This window comes from Callospermophilus lateralis, chromosome Y, assembly GCF_048772815.1.
Source record: "Callospermophilus lateralis isolate mCalLat2 chromosome Y, mCalLat2.hap1, whole genome shotgun sequence".
NCBI lineage: Eukaryota > Metazoa > Chordata > Mammalia > Rodentia > Sciuridae > Callospermophilus > Callospermophilus lateralis.
Window position 1 is genome coordinate 617,023 of NC_135326.1, and position 21,128 is coordinate 638,150.

Genomic DNA, 21,128 nt, shown 5'->3' on the forward strand with positions numbered 1-21,128 from the left:
CTACCCAACTTAGGCTCTGATCCCAGGACACCTCTCCTGCAAGGGTCCATCCCCCACAGGCCTCAAAAAAAGGCCCCTCTCAAGAAACCACCTCAGAGTTGCCAGCACAGCATGCCCACTCCACACACACTACCCCATTCAGTTCTAACTCATTCAGCTCCAGTCCCCAATGTCTCTCCAGCCAGGGCTGCGCCCCCTTACCCCCAGGCTTCAGCATGAGTGCTCCCTCAAGTAACTGCCTCACAGAGACAGGCACAGTGTGACCCATCACCAGACATTACCCACCGAACTCCTTCACCATCCAGCTCCAGTCCTCTAAAACCTCTCCACCCATGGCCATTTGCCACATACCACTGGGGACACTGGAGTCCTACCTACCTGAGACTGTCCTCATAAGTCTACAAAGACCAACAGGAGGTGGTGGTGAGAGCCATGCTGCCCCTGTGGGAGGCCCAACATCCTCACCAGGAAGCATGAATGAGAAAGAATGGCAAGAACACCTTCTCAGAGGGTGACATAGTCTAGGGGCAAGATTGGAGCAGCCCAGACAGCCATCAGTAGAAAGAATCTTTCTGATTTTAAGGCCCCAGGTTCTCCACAATCTGCAGCACACTTTTGGCTTTCCAGAAATCCACTGTGCAGACAGTTTGGGATATGCCCCTGCATGAATCAGTGAATGTGTGCAAACTGCATGCACATGTGTGTCGAGGGCAGGGCTATGTGCAGGGATGTTCCCAGGCCCTACCCCACAGCCATAGAAAGAGTTAAGCGCTCCCAAGGTACTATATCACACATCTCTGGTCCCCTAAGACCTCTCTAGCCAGGATTGTGCCCATACAAGCCTCAGGATGACTGCCCCCTCCAGCTACCCCCTAGCAAGAAGAGGCACAGTACACCTCTCCCCACAAAAGTTCCAAAACCCACCAAGCTACACCCTTTTCAGCTCTGGTCTCCCAATAACTCTCCTGCCATGACAGCACCAACACAGGCCTTAGCACAAGCCCCCACTGTGGGCAATGCATTGCAGTGACAGGCACAAAAAGTACCCTCCCCATGTACTACCCCATTCAGTTTCTGGTGCCCTAACATGTCTCCAGTGAGGGCCTTGTACCCACAGGCCTCAGTAAGGCATCTCCTCACAGCTACAACCACAGTGTGCCCACTCCCCACCAACTACCTCACCTACCTCCACTCCCCTGAAGCCTCTTCAGCCAGGTTGGTGTCCCCTAAAGGTCTCAGCATGAGCATTCTCCCCAGGCACCACTTTACAGAAACAGCATGCTTCCTTCCCACACATTACCACACCTAGCACCTACCGAATCCAGTCTGGTCCCCCAACACTTTTCCAGCCAGGGCCATATGCCACACATTGCTGAGGACACTGGAGGTCTCCCTTTCCGCAGTCTGGCTGGGCACAATTCAGGAGCCACTTGTCAAAAGAAATGAACTTAATTTTTATAAATTTCCAAAGATTTCACTTGGTTTGAAGAAATTATATTTCCTGCATTGAATTGCCTTTGTTTTTTGTTAAAGAACAGTTAACTGTGTTTATGTGCTTTCATTTCTGGATTCTCTGTTTTTTTCCATGGATCAATTTGCAAGTCCTTAAGTTTTTTCTTCTTCTCCAATAATTTTGACTATTTTGGTCTTAAGCCCTTCTATAAGAACTTTAGAATAAGTTTGTTAACTTCCACAAAATAATTTTTAGTGTCTTCACTGAATTGTATTGAATGTATAGATCATTTTGAAAACAAATGACCTTTTGACCAACATTTTTTTTTTCATCTGTGAGCATGAAACATTTCTTCATTTGTTTAAATCTTCTTTGATTTTTTCAATGGAATTTTAAAATTTTCCTCATATAGACTCTGACCATTTTTTACCAGATTATGATAAAGTATTCATTTTCTTGATATTAATGCAAATACTTTGTGTTTTTAATTTCAAATTTCCATTGTTCATTGAAGGTATATAGGAAAGTAGTTGACTATGTATAGTAACTTTATATCATGGAAAATTGAATAACCATTTCTTAATTATACCAGTTTTCTGGTTGAATCTTTGAGATTTTCTACATAAAAAATCAAGTCATCTGTGAATTATAGCATTTAATTTCTTTATTCAAAATTTGTATACATTTTTTGTTGTTGTTGTTTTACTGCATTAGCTAAGAATCCAGGAACAATAAGATGGGTATCCATGCCATCCTCCTAATCTTAGAAACAATCATTCAGTTTTTCACATTATGTTTTACATTGCTGTTGGGTTTTTTTTCTTTTTTGATAGATTTTTAAATCAAATTGAGGAATTTCTATCGTATTCCTAGTTTCCTGAAAGTTTAGTCATTAATGAGCAATGAAGTCTATCAGATGCATTTTCTAGATCTGTTTATATGATCAAATGATTTTTTTTAGTCTAATTGATGAGTTAATTACTTTAACTATATTTTGAATGTTGAGCTAGTCTTGCACACCTAGAGTAAATATCACTTGGTCTTGGTGTAGAATTGTTAATATGTATTGCTAGAATCTGTTTGTCAATACTTTTTTTGAGGATTTAAAAAAAATCTTATGTTCCTGAAAGATATTGGTCAGCATGTTTTTTTTTTTTTTTTCTATTTTTTCCTTTATCTTGTTTGGTATTTAGCCCCATGGAATAACTTGGGAAAAGTTCTATGTTCTTTCATTTTTTGGAAGAGATTATAAGTCATTGTCGTCATTCCTTTTTTAAATTTTTGGTATAATTTAACAGTGAAATTATCTGCACTTGGTGTTTTTTTCATTGAAAGGCTATTGATTATTCACCTTTTTTATTTTACATATAAACCAAAACTACTTAACATTATCTATTTTTGCTTTTGTGAATTTTGTAGACTGAGTAAGTACCCTTTAAAATGAATTAGTTGAAACATTGTCTCCTATGTGATATTAGGTGGTAGGGATTTTGAAAGGCAGTTAATTTCTGAGGGTGGAAACTCATGAGTGGGATTAGTCATTGATAAGAGAAGCCACAGGGATCCTCACCCCTTCTGTGATGTGAGAACATATTCATCCATATTGCAGGAAGTGGACCCTCATCAGACACTTAAAATGCTGATGGCTTGCATTGATTTTGAACCCACTCATCCTCCAATAACATGAGAAAAAAGTTTCTGGTCAATTCAAAATAACATCAACCCACCCGGTTTGTGTTTTTCTGTCACATAGCTTCATGAATATATATATTGACACTGCATTTCGGTATTTTGTGTCTCTCAAGGAATCACTGCATTTAAAAATTCATAATCACACATAAATTTCATAATACTTTGATAACTTTTAAATGTTCAAGACATCAGTGGTGATGAGCTTCATTTATTTCTGACATTAGTAGTTTTAAAATCTTTTGTCTGTTTCCTCTCCAGTAATCTTTCCTTCTTCTCTACCTTTTTTCTTTCTCTTTTTGCTGTTTTCTCTTCTCTTTCAGTTACTGTGGCTTGGGTTTTATATTTTTTATTGGTCTTTCAAAAAATGAACTTTTAATTTTGTTGACCTTTGGATGTTGCTTTCCCTTTAAAAAAAAATTCATGGACTCTTGTTTTATTTTATTTTTTTTTTCATTTTTTCTGCTTTATTTAGGCTCTTTCTCTATTTTCATAAGGTGAATGCTTAAATTATTAGTGTTATATTTTTTCAGTGCTAAACTCTTACTTCTAACTACTGTTTTCTCTACATCTCTCAAATTCTGACCAAAAGTTTTTATTTTCAATATTCTTTCTAATTTATCTTGAGACTTTGGCTCATGTGTTATTTTGAAGTCTATGGTTTGATCTTCAATATTTTGGGAATTTTGGTGTATTATTCTGATATAGTTTTCTACTTTACTCTGTTGTTGTCCAAGGATGTGTTTTGTGTGATCATTATTCTTTTAATTTGTTCAGTTGTGTTTTATATCCTAGCATGCAATCTATATTAGTTGGAGTTCTATGTGAGCTTGAGAAGAATTGTCAATTGTGCTATTGTTGGATGAAGTATTCTATAAATGTCAGTTATTTCCAGTTAATGAGCAAGCATCACTCATCATACTTGGTCTCTTTAGACTAATATATATATGGAAATGTTATTCTCTTGAGAGTGTGATACATAGTACAAACTAGCCAGAAAAGTGGTTGTGTACCTCTCCCTACCTAACATAGCAGGAGCCAGCCCTGTTTAAGATTCACTGTCCCTGCCTGCACTTACCTGGATTACCACCAGAGCAGCCTGGACATGGGGCTCTGCAGGGGTGCAAAATGGCAGATGAGTAGATGTGTCTGCAAGTTCCACCTTTACCCCATGTCAGAGAGAAAAGAAAAGGCATGGAGGATGTGCTCCGAGAGACCTCTGCATCGAGTGAGATATTGGATGTGGGATGGAGGAACCTCAGATAATGTGGACGTGAACCCTGTTCCTGGAACCATGCTTAGGATGCTCGCTCTTTTGAAATTGCAGATCTGAAGCACAGTAGTGGTGGTGGGGTACTTATGAGTACAGCAGATATTTTAAACATAAATTGAAAACTTAGTAATTGTATTGTTATTGTTAATAAATATTGACAAATATAATCAGTGCTCTGTTTTTCAAAATGAAGCTTTAAAAGTATCTCCAAAACCCACCATAAAATTGCTTTTTCTCTTGTTGCATCTAAAGTATAAGAATCATGTTTTGACTTTTTTGAATCTAAATGTAGGCTGATATTTTGTATATTCTCTGAGTATGTGCAAGTTCTAGTGAAACCTAAGATTAGCACTAGAATATTGACAGGTGAGATGAGGTGAATGCACATAATAGGAACTTCCAACTTATGCCATTTCATTAAAAATGTGTTTCATAAAATCTATGTAAGAAAAAAGTAATAGAGGTTGAACTTCCTCTGTCCTGCATGGTGTAGGTCCTTGCAGTTGTTACTCTGAAAAGTAGAGTGGACCAGAGAACTCTGGCACTGCACTGGTAGGCACAGCATCAGATATAAGAATAAATCTGGATTTTTCTGGAATTTTCTGGGAGACTTCCAGCTCCTCTCCCTAGAGGGCTTTTGCTCAGTTGAAAAATGGTTTGTCATTCAGGTTGTTTTAAATGTTCAAAAGCTTGTATTTTGTGATTTGTTATGTTTCTGATTTTTCTGGATTCTGGGAAGTCATGTTGATTGCTCTGCTCTTCATTAACACTATGATATGCTAGCCAAATGTTTTCAGCAGACCTTAAGGTATTTTAATCTGACAATTAAAAGAATAAAAGGTTTAAAAATTTGGATCACAGGCCTTTTCTTTTCTTGAGATATTTTTAATACATTCCTCATGTCTTTCACTCTCTGCATTCCTCATTAAGTTTTTTTAATTTGTTGGGGCTGGGCATGGTGGTCCTATTCTGTAATCCCAGGGGCTCAGGAGGCTGATTCAGGAGGATCATGAATTCAAAGCCAGCCTTAGCAACAGTGGAGCACTTAGCACCTCAGTGAGACACTGTCTCTAAATAAAATTAAAAAATAGGGCTGGGGATATGGCTCAATAGTTGAGTGTCCCTGAGTTCAATCCCTAGTACCATCCCCCCCTCAAAAAAAAAGCACATTGAGAGCAGGAGGACACATTAATGTGATTTTCAAGAAAGTCACTTTGCTGCCATGTATTCAGATTAAGTTTTGTCATCATGGGAAAGTTTAGCCTGAAGGAAAAGGCATTGCATTGTTACTCTTCCATTATTCAGCCCTCTGTGCCATATGGCTTAATGATTTAATTTCACTCATTTAAGACCATAGTGTATGTGAGTTCGTGAAACAAATAAAATGAAAATACCAACCTGCATTTTAAACAAAATTTTAACTTAGCTTTGTGTAACCACCTCTACAAATTAATTAAAATGGAACATTACATAAAACCTAATTATTAAGTCTTGAAAGAAAGCATTGTTATTTTGCTAAGAGATTTAAAAATAACTAGACTAATTAATTTGCTTGTAGAAATAAATTACCAGATATTTCCAAACACAGTCACTGAAGTACAATTAAAAAGTAAGTCACTGGATGTCACTATTACCTGGAGGAAATGTGGCTTCCGAAAACTTTGCTATGAGAGAAGCAGATGGCTTTGCTGCCTTTCCTGTTTTATTAGTTTTAATTGCATAATATTGATATTGTTTACAGTTTTATTCTTTGTTTTCCATTGGTATTGCATTCCCTGGAACCCAAGGGGGTGCCCCCTCCAACATTGAGAATTCTTGCTAAAGAGTCACATGTGCAGGTGCTCTGTGGGGAGGGACAGAACACTTGCCTGTAGTGAATGTGTTTCTATGCTCAGCTTTCTGTGACTCCTAGATGACTCTATAAATTTCAGTGGAAGCTTTTTCATGTATCACCTCTTTAATAATTTGTTGTATTTATTACTCAAAATAATGTTAAAAAAGTAAATTGCCATTGCCATGAACATTTTAGGTAATAAGGTCAATCTCCATAGGGAAGAGATGGCTATTGATGGTTCATCAAATGTCAAGATTATATTTAAATGGCTTGTGGCTTTAAAGGTTTATAGAGACTACAAAAATTACATTTGATAATTCCTTAGGGCTCCTATTTTTATAGTATGAATTGTGGAAGTAAAAATAATGGAGAATAGGACTGGGGCTGTGGATCAGCTGCAGAGTGTTTGCCTAGCATGCTTGAGGCACTGGTTTGATCCTCAGAACCACATAATAATAAACAAATAAAACAAAGACATTATGACTTGTTGGAACTTGCACTCTCAGAAATTATGCACATTTTTAAATGGTCTTTTAGTCAGCAGGAGATTTTGAGTCAGAAGAATTTTGCATAGAGCGTAACTATAAAAAAATAAAAAATAGAGGATAAATGTTATTAATATTATTAGGAAAGATAAATAAGGTAATATTTTTTTGTTTTCTGAGGATTTGGGAACTATTTGTGTGAGTGTGTGTGTGTGTGTGTGTGTGTGTTTGTGTGTGTGTGTGTATGTGTACACAAGTAAGACACTTAAAACTTGTATTTCAAATCTGTTACTACCAAGTCATTGAGACATTATTTTTATATCTGTGATATCCTCTGAGAAATTAAATTAGTAAAATAATTAATTAATTTTGTTTTACTGAGGATTAAACTCCAGGACAATTTACTATTGAGCTACATTTCCAGCCCCCCCCCCCTTTTTTTGAGATGGGTTCTCCCTAATTTGATTAGTGCCTTGCTAGTTTGTTAAGGTTGACCTAAAACTTGCAGTTCTCCTGCCTCAGCCTCCTGTGTGTGAGAAATTTTAATGAGGATATTACCAGCAGGGTGGAAAATCAGGTTCCAATACAAAACCATGGACCTCAGTGATGCTCAATGCTTTTGCTGGCAAGCCTTTTTTTCAAAAGAAGTGCTTTAAATCTTAAATAGTAGTTTCCTGTAGACTTTATGACTAAACGGAAATGTTCTTGAGAACCAACATGAATGTACTGAGATACACATACATATCTTAAAAAAAAATGCACAGGTCTTCTTCTCACACAGACTGAATGCCATTTTTCCTCCATTTATAGCTGGTTATCAGGAGGAAACCATTCTTCCCTATGTGTCAGCTTGCATGAGGTTTGGTCATGAGAGCAGCTCTTCCAGAACAGGAAGAAGAGGACTTGCTTTAAATTGCACTCTCAGAAATCATGCACATTTTTAAATGATCTTTTTAATCAGCAGGAGATTTTTGAATCAGAAGAATTTTGCAGAGAGGGTAAAATGTTTCTAGATAGCCAGTACCATTGGCTTGTGTTTACTATTTCCTCCTCCCATCCCCTTCACTCCTCCCCCATTCTCTATCTTTTCTTTCTCTATATACTCTCTATCTGTCCCTGAGGATAAACCAAATTGTGTGGACTGCAACTATAGTCTATAACACAGGATCTATTATTTTAAAAATATGGGCAACTGCGTGGGTTTCCTTCTAAAACTCTTTTAGACAAATGAGAGTGCTTTATGGGGAACTGTTCTCTTGAAGGGAACTCTAGGGGAATGTTGAACACAGATTCTGAGTTAGAGTTCTGTTTTCTGTATAAGCAGTTGTCATTTCTACCACTTCCTACTAAGAGACACAACTGTATAAGAAATGTTTTATCATTTTTCCTGTGAATAAGCCATTAATTAATTTCTGGGTATTTGGAGGAAGAAGAGGGAGAATAATAAAATGTCCATGTTTTGATTGTTTGTCCAGTGCTTTAAGTCTCTTCCATGGATTGTCACTGTGATATATGGAGTTCATTCTTCTCCCATGTAGCAACTACACAGTTAGAATCTAGCAGCTCCAACATTTTCTCCATTAGGTAAAGCACAAACTCTACTTGAAGGCTTCTGTGTCCTCACTACTAAAAAAAGAATTGAAGTACATTTTATTCCTTGATAGTGATATCTGAGGATTCACCACACTTACAGATCTATGGAGTCAATTCAGTTGGTAGGTCTGACTTGGAATTTCTGCACTTGTAATTTTTCTCTAGAAGCTTCCTTTTGCTTTCTTCTACAGTCAAAAGTGCCCTTCATTCCAAAAAATGAAATTCTGTGTTAGTATAGGTAGGGCATACACTTTGAATCACTCTTTTAAGAGAGATAATGTTTGTCTATCCATTTCCATTGATGTCTTCCCTCCTCTCCATTAAGTTGAAAAAATCGCTCATGAAAATGTCCCTGACCATGACTGGGCGGGGGGGTGCAGACCAATCAATTTTGTTGGCCTGCATTGGAAGCAAACCCATGATGTTCAAGTAATATGCTTGACCTGAGGAATCTCCATATTGATAACTTGATTTGAAGATTTGTATACTTTCTTCATTGAAGCCTTGTGAAAAGAATTACTTATTGTGATTTTTTTGTTCTAGTGTATTAATCCTACAATTCCTGCACAGTATTATCAGTTTCAAGTATAAATATTCACAGTGTCACCTAAGAGCAAGACAATTGTAGTGTATAAGTTATTATTTTATTTTGAAGAAATAAAAAATGCCATTTTATTTATGTTTCCTTCAGTAGAGGAGTCTAACAATCCTTCATATCCTGACAATGGTTGACATAGTCTACAAATAATTATGCAGTTAATCAGACTCTGTTAGCTTTCAGTAAACATAGCAGTCTGAATGATCTCAGACAATTTTAACAGTGGAAAATGAGATTTTTTTTCAGATGAATTTTACTGCTTATGGAGGGCAGTGGCTTTTTGCCATGGTAACAATCAGGTTGCTAGGCTTGACAAGGCCAATGATGTAAGAATGATCCTCTAAACAGATCTACTAAAATAAATGGCTCATGCCACAAGCAACTTTCTTCAAGTTTTGATTAATTTCCTATGAAATAATTGCTTTGCCTGCTTCCAAGCAGTTCCTCTATTAATTGTTCCTTTGTCTTGCTGATAGGAGGGCCAGTCAACACTGAAATATACAGTATGAACCAAGCATATGTGATGCCCACTGCACAATACACTGAAGTCAGTAACGATAAGAAAAAAGGAGCACTTCAGCTTCAAGGAGGTAAAAGGGAATACACATTCAGAGCAGACTTCAACAATCCCCAAGACACAGAGGTAGAAAATTTCCATCCAATTAAAAAGAGATTTTCCTTTTATGAATAGAATCTTCAGTGAAGAAATATGATAGATGGTGAATAGTAACATGAATAATATTTTAATGGGAAGTTCTGGGGCAGTGAATAGCAGAGGGAAGAGGAAATAATGTCCTGTTGTGGTCAGAATCAGAAAAATTGAAGCATCTCCTGCTTTTTCCACAGACTAAAAGATCATTGGGAGAATTGCTAGGAGTATGACTTTTTCATGGACATGCCACTCAAACATGAAGGAGCTCAAGGCACAAATAATTAGACATCAGAGAAAGCCTCTGGGCCCTTGGGGTTTAAACAAAGACAAAAAATGAAGGACAATATCGTGATCAAAGTGCAGATGACTTTTGCCAAGGGAGTCACTAAGGGAAGGACTTTATGTTGTTTGTAACTGCTAAACCAAACCACTTGCCATTGAGGCCTTAAGGATCTTGTTGGGATCAAGAAGTTTCAATTCCAAACCAGTGACAGACAGAACTTTGTCCAAAGCATTGTATAAGGCCCAGAATTTTGAAGCCCAGTATGCATGGCAGAGGCCCCTCTAGAAAGGAAAAGTTGGAAAAAGACTTGAGGCTGCTGGTTAAATGTTAGGAAAGACTCAGTTAAAAAGCAGAAACTAGAAGAACAATGAGTACCAGCAAAATTACATGGACAAAGCTAAAACTGTTCCATCAGACAAACCAATCCAGTTTATTTGCAGCAAGACAGTAAGAGCATAGCAGGTATATACTGTAAGCTGGTGCTACATAGAAGTAGACGTGCTTAAAATGTAGAATGGCAAAGAAAAATGCTCATTCCACATGCCTTTTCTGAAATAACCATGAAATGGAGAGCAACAATAATCCAAATAGGAATCCATTGTACTGGAAATAAATGTCTGTAATACCAGTGGCAGAGTCAGGAGAACTACAACTCTGAGGTCAGGCTGGGCAACTTAATTAATCAAGACAGCTGAATGTTGTGATATAATTCAATCTCATAGACAGCATACACAAAGAGTGCATCTGTAAAGATGACAGAAAATCTCTGGAAAAATAAGGTTCTTAAACTGAAGTAATTCATATTATGAACATTAAGCATCACTTGATCAAAATATTTGGCAACAAGTGACAGGACGTATTCAAATCACACAAAAATGCAGGGTAAGCCAAGGTCCACTCTGAAGTTTCCTCAAAATGCCAATGTGATAATGGCAAACTGTGAGTAATAGCAAGCCAGTTGTGGTGTACTTCATAATCTGTAGAATGGTAGGTAGATATGAGAAGGCATTTGAGGAGAGTCACCCAGATTGCTAAGAGGGTCAATATAGTCTATAAAAGCTTGAATAACGGGAACTAAATTTTGTTGATATTTTAATTGAATCAGGCTCTTCTTTCCTCATTAACATGCTTGTTGTTTGCATATAGTGAATCTGATCTGTATTAACATGGTGAGTGTAGGAAAATTTTCTGTGAATAGGAAACCATGCATTGATGTAGGCATTGGGAAAATAGCCTTGAAAACAGTGACCAGTGTCTTTATAAGCATTTGAAATTGGAGTTTTTTTAAAAAGGACTTTTGACAAACTAGTTAACAGATCTGTATTCATAGTATGTGAACACATTTCCCAGAAATATGAAGATCAGGATGTGTTTTCATACTTACAGAAAACAATAGCATTTTCTTTAATAAAATTTCATATGACTTCTAAGGCCATAATGTCATGTGAGGAGAGATCCAGGTTTAGTGGGGTCTGAAGCTTGTCGAATTGTAGAAGATTCTTTATAAAAAATCAGTCTAAATAACCATAAGGACCCATTTTCAGTGCCCTTGCCAGGCCTCTAAGGTATTATGAGGAGAACTCGAGCCTCATGCGCATTAAGGAAAGTCTTCTTTTATGTGTGGATTGTTTTTGAAAAGTGAAATCAAATCATCGCAAAGTACCTGATAAAGGGCAGAAAACTGTCCTTAAAAAAGTAAATGTTCAAAATTTGGTATATGTACACAATGGAATTTTACTCAGCCATAAAAGACAATAAAATCATGGCACTTGCAGGTAAGTGGATGTGTTATGCTAGAATTCAGGACCCTCAAAAGACCACCAGAGACCAAGATCGATGTAAGCAGCAAAGAGATGTTTATTGCAAGCTAGCTCAGTCCTCCATGTGCACACAGCAACTGGTGACACTGAGAGGCTCTAAGCCCAAGGTTTGCAGCAGTTTAATACATTCTTCGGGGAAGTCAAGGACTTCACATACATCATAGCATCTCTTGGCAAACCATCACACACCACAGGAAAATTATAAACAACTCTCAAACATGATTAGCAAATTCACTGGTGGGAAGAATTTGGGTAGGGGTAATTGGTTACTAAAAGAGGGGGATTCATTTGAACTTATTGGTTTAAGCCATGAGGGGTGTTTATGTTTAACTACATGATTTCCCAACATGTTATCAACCATCATAAATTACTGGGAGGGTTATCTGGCATCCTAGGTATTCTCTGTCTCATACTGATTAATGGCTGGTAGGGGGTTGCTATGGCTCACTACCTAGTCTTATTGAGTCAGAGACACCTGGCTCAGCAGATATCTCCTGTTATTTGTAGATAAACAACTCCTCTGGATGAGTATGTGCGTAGGAGTGCTCTGTGGGTCATTCCAAGGAAAAAGGTCACACCCCCTTGCTTGGACAAGTTTTGTTCTAAGGTAGAGGCTGGTTTTTCAGATGGAGTTGGAGAAGAAAATGCTAAGTAAAGTTAGCCAATTCCCAAAAAACAGATGCCAAATGTTTCTTTAATATAAGGAGGCTGACTCATAGTGGGATAGGGAGGGAGACCATGGGAGGAATAGACAAACTCTAGATAAGACAAAGGAGTGGGAGGGAGAGGGAGGAGCCAGAGGGTTAGCAAGCATGGTGGAATGTAATGAGCATCATTATCCAAAGTACATGTATGTAGACACAAATTCGGTGTCAAGCTACTTTATATACAAAAAGAGATATGAAAAAATGTGATATATATGTGTAATAAAAATTGTAATGCATTTTACTTCTGTGTATTTAAAAATAGAATCAATAAAAGAATAAATAAATGTTATGGTAAATTTTCCCTTTAAATCAAAAAAGATGTGGCTGGGAAAGTGGCTCAAGCTGTAACAAGCTCAACTGGCATGCATGGGGCACTGGGTTTGATCCGCAGCACCACATAAAAAATAAAATAAATCAAAGATGTGTGTCCACTGAACACTAAAAAGTAAATGTTAAAAAAAATTCTCTCTCTCTCTCTCTCTTTTTTCTGTCTCTGTCTTTCTCTCTCTTTAAAAAGAAATAAAAAAGGTAATGTGGTAATTGTGGCTCAAATTGTATGTCCTACCTATATAGATCCAGAATTTTTTTTTTCTTGGAATATGAAGGACACTTTTGACTGGGGAAGAAAGCAATACATTAAATACACTTTTGAATATAAAAGTGTAAAATTTCTTAAATGATTTGAAAGTAATTGATTCAGGGTTTAGCTATAGCCTAAATAACTATGATAAATTAAACTTTAGAATATTTCCCTCACTTATTTTGTTTTTAGAACTTTTGAAGGGTTATTTCAACAGAAAAAGTTCTTTAGTGTGTCTTATAATTTTTTCACATTTCTACCTGTTTCTGAGACCCACTGAAAATTAAGTTGCCTTAGGACTGTGCTGTTAGTATTGAATACCTTCTTTAAAACTAAAGAAATATACATTTCTGTATATTTCTGAAAGGCACAAAACCAAATATAAAATGTTTCTCCAAAATATAGATATGTATTTTTCTTAGTTTCAATCCTAAAGCATAAAATTATGTGTTTTAAATGTTTTATTCCAAATCACTGCTTAAGAAAATTCTGTACCTTTTTTAAATACTGCCAAAGAGTGTGATAGTTTGACCTCTCAGTCTTCTACAAGGCGTTGTTTAACAGGTGATACCACTGTGTGCTGGTGAGGAGTCCTTGCTTCCCTGAATGCTGAAGTATAATATCAGAGAAGCACCCTCAGGCAAGTGTAGAGTGGAAAGCAGAAGCTTTATTAAAATAGAAAAGACTTCTCCCAGAGGAAGAAGGGGACCCAAAACGTGGAATCCATAGAAGGGGGGGGGGTCTTCACTTTTTTATAGCTAAGGCTTTCTTTCATCTTTCCTACATTCATGGTTTTCTCTGGTTCCCTTTATCTTTCAGGGATAGAATGCAGGTGGGAAGGCCCGAAAGTATGAGATAGGTTGTCTGGAGAAATAATCTTGGCAGGAGTGGTCTGTGGCGGCTTTTGATTAGCATTTTCTTATTTGCTGGGAGCTACTTCATTAAACATTAAGGTTTCTTTATTATTAGGCTCTGAACCTTGGGGACATTAACATTTCAATCTCCCCAATGCTGCTCTGGTACACTAGAGTCCATTCTCTATAATGGCCTTCATTTTATTTAACTTACTAACTATTAGACCCTATTTACTTAACAACAAACTGTAAATATGGCTTCACAGGTACCCATTTTTTCTTAATATCTAAGATAATACTCCCATAGATCTCTGATTCATTTATTATTTGATTATAATTTAAACACTGAAATGTTACCTGCTAAAGTAATGAATGCATTTTTGCAAATAGGAAAGATAATGATGTTAGTGTCCTCTAGGACATTAATTACTTTTTATGTAATCTACACAACTCTTTCTCAAGTTCTCTCAAAAATGCCTGTAAATTTACACTTCCTCAAAAATGTACTTTCCCTGGATCATTTGTTGATGAGCTGAGAAAACTTTCTGTATTTGCTTAAGAGTCAAACACTTTTCTTAATTGCTTTGAACTGTTTGAAAATGGTGCAATCACATAGCCATTGCATATGTCATTGTGTGATCATAAGGCTGCTGAGTTCAGTTGTCCCTTTATACAGTATATCCTTTCTTGTCCATTAGAAGTTTTAATCTTCAATAATGGAATAAAAAGCTAGCTTGGAAAAGAGGAAAAAGTATCATTAAACTTAAAATACTGTGTATTTTTAATATATTATAATAAAAATTAATGGAAGCATAAATATTTGACTTTCAAAAATTGTTATCATTTGTATTAGTGTATTAAAATTATAATAGTGAAATTTATTATGCCATATTTATATATGCATATATCATAATTTGATTAGTCTCATTCATTCCCCAATACCTTTTCTTCTATTCCTTCTCTTCCTCTTCTTTCAACTTACTCTATTCTAATGATCTTTCTTCTATTATTATTATTATTTGTTAGTGCATTATAATTGTACATGTCAGCAATATGCATTTTGATTTATTCATGGAGGGACATTACTAATTTGGTAGATTTCATTACCCGAGACTTCCCCATGTTTTATTCTCCTCTATTTCTCTCTATCCCTTTCTTCTACTCTATTGATTCCCATCAATTTTCTTGAGATACCTTTTTTAATTCCTTTTTCCCCCTCTCTTGCTTCACATATGAGAGACACCATTTTACTCTTGGACTGTGTGAGTCCCACTTATTTAATTTAGCATGGTGTTCTCCAGTTCCACCAGTTAACTAAAAAATGACATGATTTCATTCTTCTTCATGGCTGAGTAAAAGTCGATTGTATTCATTTTTTCATCTGTTGAGCACTTAGGTTGATACCAAAACTTGAACTAAATCAGTATACTATAGTGATACATGAATATCAATGATTATAGCAGTGCAATTCACAAAACACTTAGCATTTTAATTAGATTAAAATTAGAAATTACATTCCTATTAAATACTCTTTAATATCACAGCAATAAAATATTTTTTTTCCAAGACTACAAATCACAAAGTGAGGGAAAATATATACTATCTTTTATCTCTACTGTAGCATTCATTAAATTTTTCTTCTGTATACACTTTAGGATAAGGTTTACTTGCAAATATAAGATGTGCATGGAGGCAGAGTCAATTATATCTAACCCATGAAAAGAAACTTGGATAAAATTTGATTTTTGACTAACAAATATAATATTTTTTTTATTTTTTTGGAAGAATATTATGAATGTGTCTGATATTTAAAATTTTGAAACTTTCTATATATTTTAGAATGTGGCTTTCAGAAACTGTATTGATTGTGGTTTCATCAACTGATTTAGTGGTTTTTGTCCTCTGGAGAAGGAATTGTAATGACAAGTGGGTTTTGGGGCTGGTGGACATTGGACTCTGTTTCCATAGCCCTGGGTGTTTCCTGTAACTTTGGCTGAGACTTCAGTCTTCTTTGTAATGTCCCATTATTTGGAATATTCAAGACTCAACAGAAAATTTCTCTAATGTGTGAGCAAACAGTGGAACCTCTGGTTGGAGTCCTGCAGGTTTGATTTCCTACCAGAAGAATTAGCAGATGCTGCCTGAAAGACTCAGACTCTGTAAGTCCTTCATTGTGTTACCACATAATTACTTGGGTTGCCTTAGTGCTTGCTAAAGTTAAATTGAATACAGTGTTTCTAGGATTAGTGGACTTTTGGGCAAAGTGTTGAAATTATCACTTCTGTCAACAGAAATTCATTAGGGTGAAATCAAGATCAAAATGAAGGCTCTAGCTTATCGGTTAGTCCAAGCAGCAAAAACAAAACAATAAAAACCTGAGAATTTCTGGCACCATTAGTTTTTGCATCTGAGGCAATGACACATGTGTCTATTTGAAGGCTAACAACTTCAGCTGTGGTCCTTCCAACAATGCATAGGTCCAGTGAGCATGTCACAATCGTGAAATGTCTCTCAAACTGGTTTCTGAGTTTAGGTCCAATTAGCTAGTGGGTTCATTAAGGGATTCTGCTGTGTGCCTGTGCACCTGTGCACCTGTCTGTGTTTCCTGAGAAGGTGACAGTTGGAGAACACTGAAGAGAGAATCACTGCAGTACACAAGAAGATCAGGTGGAATTTGGTTGGGTTCAGGAAGATAGTGAGTTCTCAGTATATATTTGCTCAGGAAGTATGAATGAAATGTGAATTATTCTCTCTCCTAAAATATTTAGCAAAATCCAAAGATATGGGTTTCCTTATTTGAACTGGGTTGCATGATTTACCCAGTGATTGTGACTAGAAAATTTGGGCTTTCAACTGCCCAAGGTTGAATAAAGAAATTGATTTGCAACTTGAATCTTCACTAGGTGCACACCAGAATCACTTTGCCAATAAATTGAAATGCACCAAATCTTTAGCTAATTAGCTTAATATCTACACTATTAAAACAATTTGGTTTTAGGTTCATATGACAGAGGGTTGGTTGTGTGTTTGCCCCTGTTTTGCATGCTAAACTAACCAAAAATCGAAATACATTTCTTTTTGTGGTGGTCTGCTGATAGCACTTAATAACAGCTTACAAAGTAACTGAAGATGTTAATACAGTCATGTGCCAATAATGATGTTTTGGTTCGGTGATGACCAAATATGCTGGTCTCAAAAGATTCTATTTCAACCGAAGTAAACAATTATTAAAATTGACTGCATATTCAGTACAGTAACATGCTGTATAGGTATGTATCCAAGGAGCAATGGACTATGCCATATGGCTTAGGTGTGGAGTGGGCTAGGCAATCTTGGTTTGTGTTAATACACTCTATGATGTTTACACAATGTTAAAATCACCTAACATCTCTCAAAATGGATCCCTGTCATTAAGTGATGCTTGACAGATTTTTAAATGTGCTCCTTTTAGTAGGCCCTGGACATATGGGCTGCTGTTATCTGACTGGTATTTCTAATGTATTCTAAAGAATATAGCATCCCAGGCCACCAGTGCTCACAATTGAAACATATGCATTAAACACATAAGGAAATGAACAACTTCACAGCAGGGCCTATGGAAAAAACAAACTATAGGATGAGATCAAAATGAGTGTAGTTGTTGGAAATAGATTTAGAATGTCAAAATGTTTCTATATCTATAGAAATAGAAGATAGGAATAATGAACAGAAAAAGTAACTTATTTATTTCAGTTTCTTTCACATAAAGAAACAATCATTACATGAAAACAATGGAGCAGAATTGAAAAAAGAATATTATGTGCATATGGAAAAGTGAATTATTGAAATAAAGAATTCAGTGAATTCTGAAACAGCAGATTAGACATAGATGGAGAAAGTCTCAGCCATTTGGAAGACAGATCTGAAATAAATAGCAGAAAGACAAAGAGAAAGAAAATATGAAAGACAGGTTAAGAACAGAATGGGGAGTGACAAGATCCATACATCTGCTCTGGGATCTGAAAGAGGAGTAAAGGCTTAAGAGATTATCTATAGGAATTCTCCTCATTCAAGCAGGTCACCAACCTTGTGAGTCAGGAAGAATTTGAAATTTGTAAGACTAAAAAGAAAACAATGCACACCACCAACACCACCAAATGGGAGTCATCTAACACCAGAATTAGAGAGAAGCTGTAGAAAGCAGCCAGGGTTAGGAACAACATTGAGACCTATGAGCTCTCAGAGTTTTGAGAGGGAGTAAACACCAAAAATTATAGACTTAGCTTTCAATAGTGGTGGGACATTGTCATTTGACGAAAAGTAAAATCTTTAAGACTTTTGAGGATGCAAGACCACCAACCCATTGCTAAGGAGGTGCTAATGGATGGGGATAGGGCAGAAAAAAAAGCAATTCTAGGGGCAGTTTGAGTTACACAAATAAATGCTCCTGAAAATCTAATTGCCAAGTCGAAACAATAGTAAAGGTGTAAGTACAACATCTGTGTGCAGTTGGTGGAATTAAAGGAAAGAAGACAAGACAAATCTAAGTTAACAACTGGAAATAAAAGTAGAAAGGCAATCTGAATTAAAGCATTCATGGTTCTTACATTATTGGTGAGGGAGTTGAAATTTGTTTATTTTTATGCTTTAACTGTTAGACAGAATCAGCATAAAATTTCAAGAAAGATCACTGAATAGAAGTAAAATATATATATATATATATACACACACACACACACACACACATACATATACATATATATATTTGGAGAGAGAAAAAGAAAGGGAGAGAGGGGGGTGGAAGAGATTTTAGTATATTCAAAGAATAAGGAAAATAACAGTAAGAGGTTGTGCATGCCTGTAATCCCAGCTGGTCAGGAACCTGAGGCAAAAGCATCAAGATTTCAAAGCCAGACTCAAAAACTTAGTGAGGCCCTAAGCTACTTAGTGAGACCCTGTCTCTAAATAAAATACAAAAATAATAGGGGGTGTAGCTCAGTGTTTAAGCACCCCTGTATTTAATCCTCAGTACAAAAAAAAAAAAAAAAAAAGAAATATAAAAGAAAAGAACTGGTTACAATGGACATATAGGAAATTATTAAAAGAAAGGATAAGGATACAAGAGTTTTTAATTAACTATTTCTCAGTTTTATTTTTATGGTCTATATGTAACAATTGATAAATATTATGCAGTCTCAGTTACTTAAGAAATATGTACATCTATCTTTGTCCATAAAATCCGTTCCATACATTTTAGAGAATTAGTAAGATTAAAATCTTAGAAAAACTTCCTGAAACTGATGAAAGATAATTTGTTTTAAATTATAAAACTTTTGTTATGCTGAAATAGACAAATAAATTTTTTTTAAAAAAAATCATCATTAATAACAAAAACACATGAAGAAACATCAAGGTCATATTTTAAACCACCAAAGATAGTCATATAAACCTATTTGCTGTGAAGAAATGAGAACTAGTTTGCCTTTAGCAGATCAATGATACCAGAAGCAAAAATAAATGCATAAACGGTACATAATAAGGGAAGATAATTTTGTATTTTATTATGAACCCATGGACTAGGGGTATACCTCAGTGGTAGATCACTTACCTGGCATGCATAAAGCCTTGGGTTTGATCCCCTGCACCACAGTAATAAAAACCCAAATCAAAAAACCATAATGTCATTGAAGGGAGTCTGAGGAGATCCTGAAAGGGGAACATTAACTCAGAATGACTGTGTTTTTGAGGAACTTGCAAAAAAGAATTTCAGAACATGTCAAAGAGAGGGAGGAGTAGAGATTTAGTCTGGAAAGAAAGGAATCCATATTCAGGAAGAATTTGACTGTCAAGGGAGTGAGATACACCTTTTGAGACCTCAGGCTCTTGGAATAAAATATGGCTTGGGGAATGACAGCTCTCAGAGGAAAACTGACCAGAGAGTAAACGTATGAAGAAATTTATCAAAAGGCTTTGAGTTTAAAGATTGAATCTAGGGGTTCATTGAAAAACTAGCATCCACCTCAGAGTGAAGACTGTCCAAGGAAGGGAGTGTGACCCTTGTCTTTGGAAAGACCACAAGCCCTCCTAGGCACATTCCCACCCTGTTAAATTTTTTATCTACAAACAACAGGAGATATCTGCTGTTATCTGCTGTCCCTGACTCAGTCAGGCTAGGTGGTGACCCATAACAATCCCTTAGCACCCACCAATAAGCATGAGACAGAAAAATACCTGGGATACCAGATGACCCTCCCAGTATTTTATGATGTTGGAAAACCATATAGTTCAACACAAACTCCCCTTTTGTCTTAAATCAGTCAGTTTTAATGAATCCCTCTCTTTTAGTAACCAATCACCCCTACCCAAATTGTTCCAACTAGTGAATGGACTAATCATATTTTAGAGTTGTTTTTATCATTTTCCTTTAGTATGTGATGATTTTCTAGGAGATTCCATGATGTATGTGAAGTCCCTGTCTTCCCCAAAGAGTGTATAAAACTGCTGCCCCTTTCTAGGTTCTGAGTGGATTGCCAGTAGTAAAGTATTTTGTGAAGTATTTGGTAAAGTATTTTGTAACTGATGGATATGCAGTCTGCCTCTGCTTTTATTTTCTGTGTAGCAATCCAATACACACTGCAAATTTTGTGACCATGCTGCAAATTTTTTGTTATGTGTGTTTGTTTCTATTGTCTTGTCCATTTCCACCATGACACCTTGGCAAGAGAACTAATCTCCATATCTAGGGGTTGTCAGACCCAATCTGAGGGGGATTCTCCCCCAATCTGTTTTTCTGAGGGAAAGGCCCCTGTTCATTTGGAGCCAGCACCCCACTCCCGTTTTTTTTTAGAATCTGAAAAGGGAATCGTTGTCTTTGTGTGTGTCTTTTTGTCTTTTTTGTTTGTTTGTTTGTTTGTTTTTGTCTGTTAAGTGTGATGGCATTATTTACTTTGGACAGATGCAGAGTCCCAAGTTCCTATCTGCCTTGATGTGTGGAGGTAACTTTAGCTAAAATTTAGCCTAAGAATGTCCCTAGTATGGTTCTCCTGTAAGGGACTAAAAGTCAATAGAACAACCAGGTTTTCTGTCCTCATTTTTACACCCCTTTTAGCTGTGTCTTAAAAAACTTTGATGACTTTGCTCCCCTTTGTTAAATAGGATTAGGGAAGCAACGTTTTCATTTCTTCCCATAGTTGGCTTCAATGCACCCACTGCACAGGGATATGCCTGCTGGGAGTCTAAGAAATTTGATATCTATCTCTTACTTTTTCTTAAAATTCTGTTATCATTATTAAATTGGCATTAATTGGCTTTGTAGATGGTAACCAAAT

At 36.3% G+C, this 21,128-nt stretch overlaps 1 protein-coding gene and 1 pseudogene across 1 annotated transcript; both read right to left on the reverse strand.

The window, feature by feature from the left end:
- Window positions 1–21,128, reverse strand: part of LOC143639814 (protein transport protein Sec61 subunit alpha-like) — a 198,715-nt pseudogene that overhangs the window by 121,142 nt on the left and 56,445 nt on the right.
- LOC143639786 (dolichyl pyrophosphate Glc1Man9GlcNAc2 alpha-1,3-glucosyltransferase-like) lies at window positions 10,041–12,070 on the reverse strand. The gene is given in 5 exon segments (XM_077107848.1): window positions 10,041–10,176; window positions 10,282–10,506; window positions 10,550–10,727; window positions 10,730–10,891; window positions 12,052–12,070. Coding segments are annotated over 5 exon segments (720 nt in total).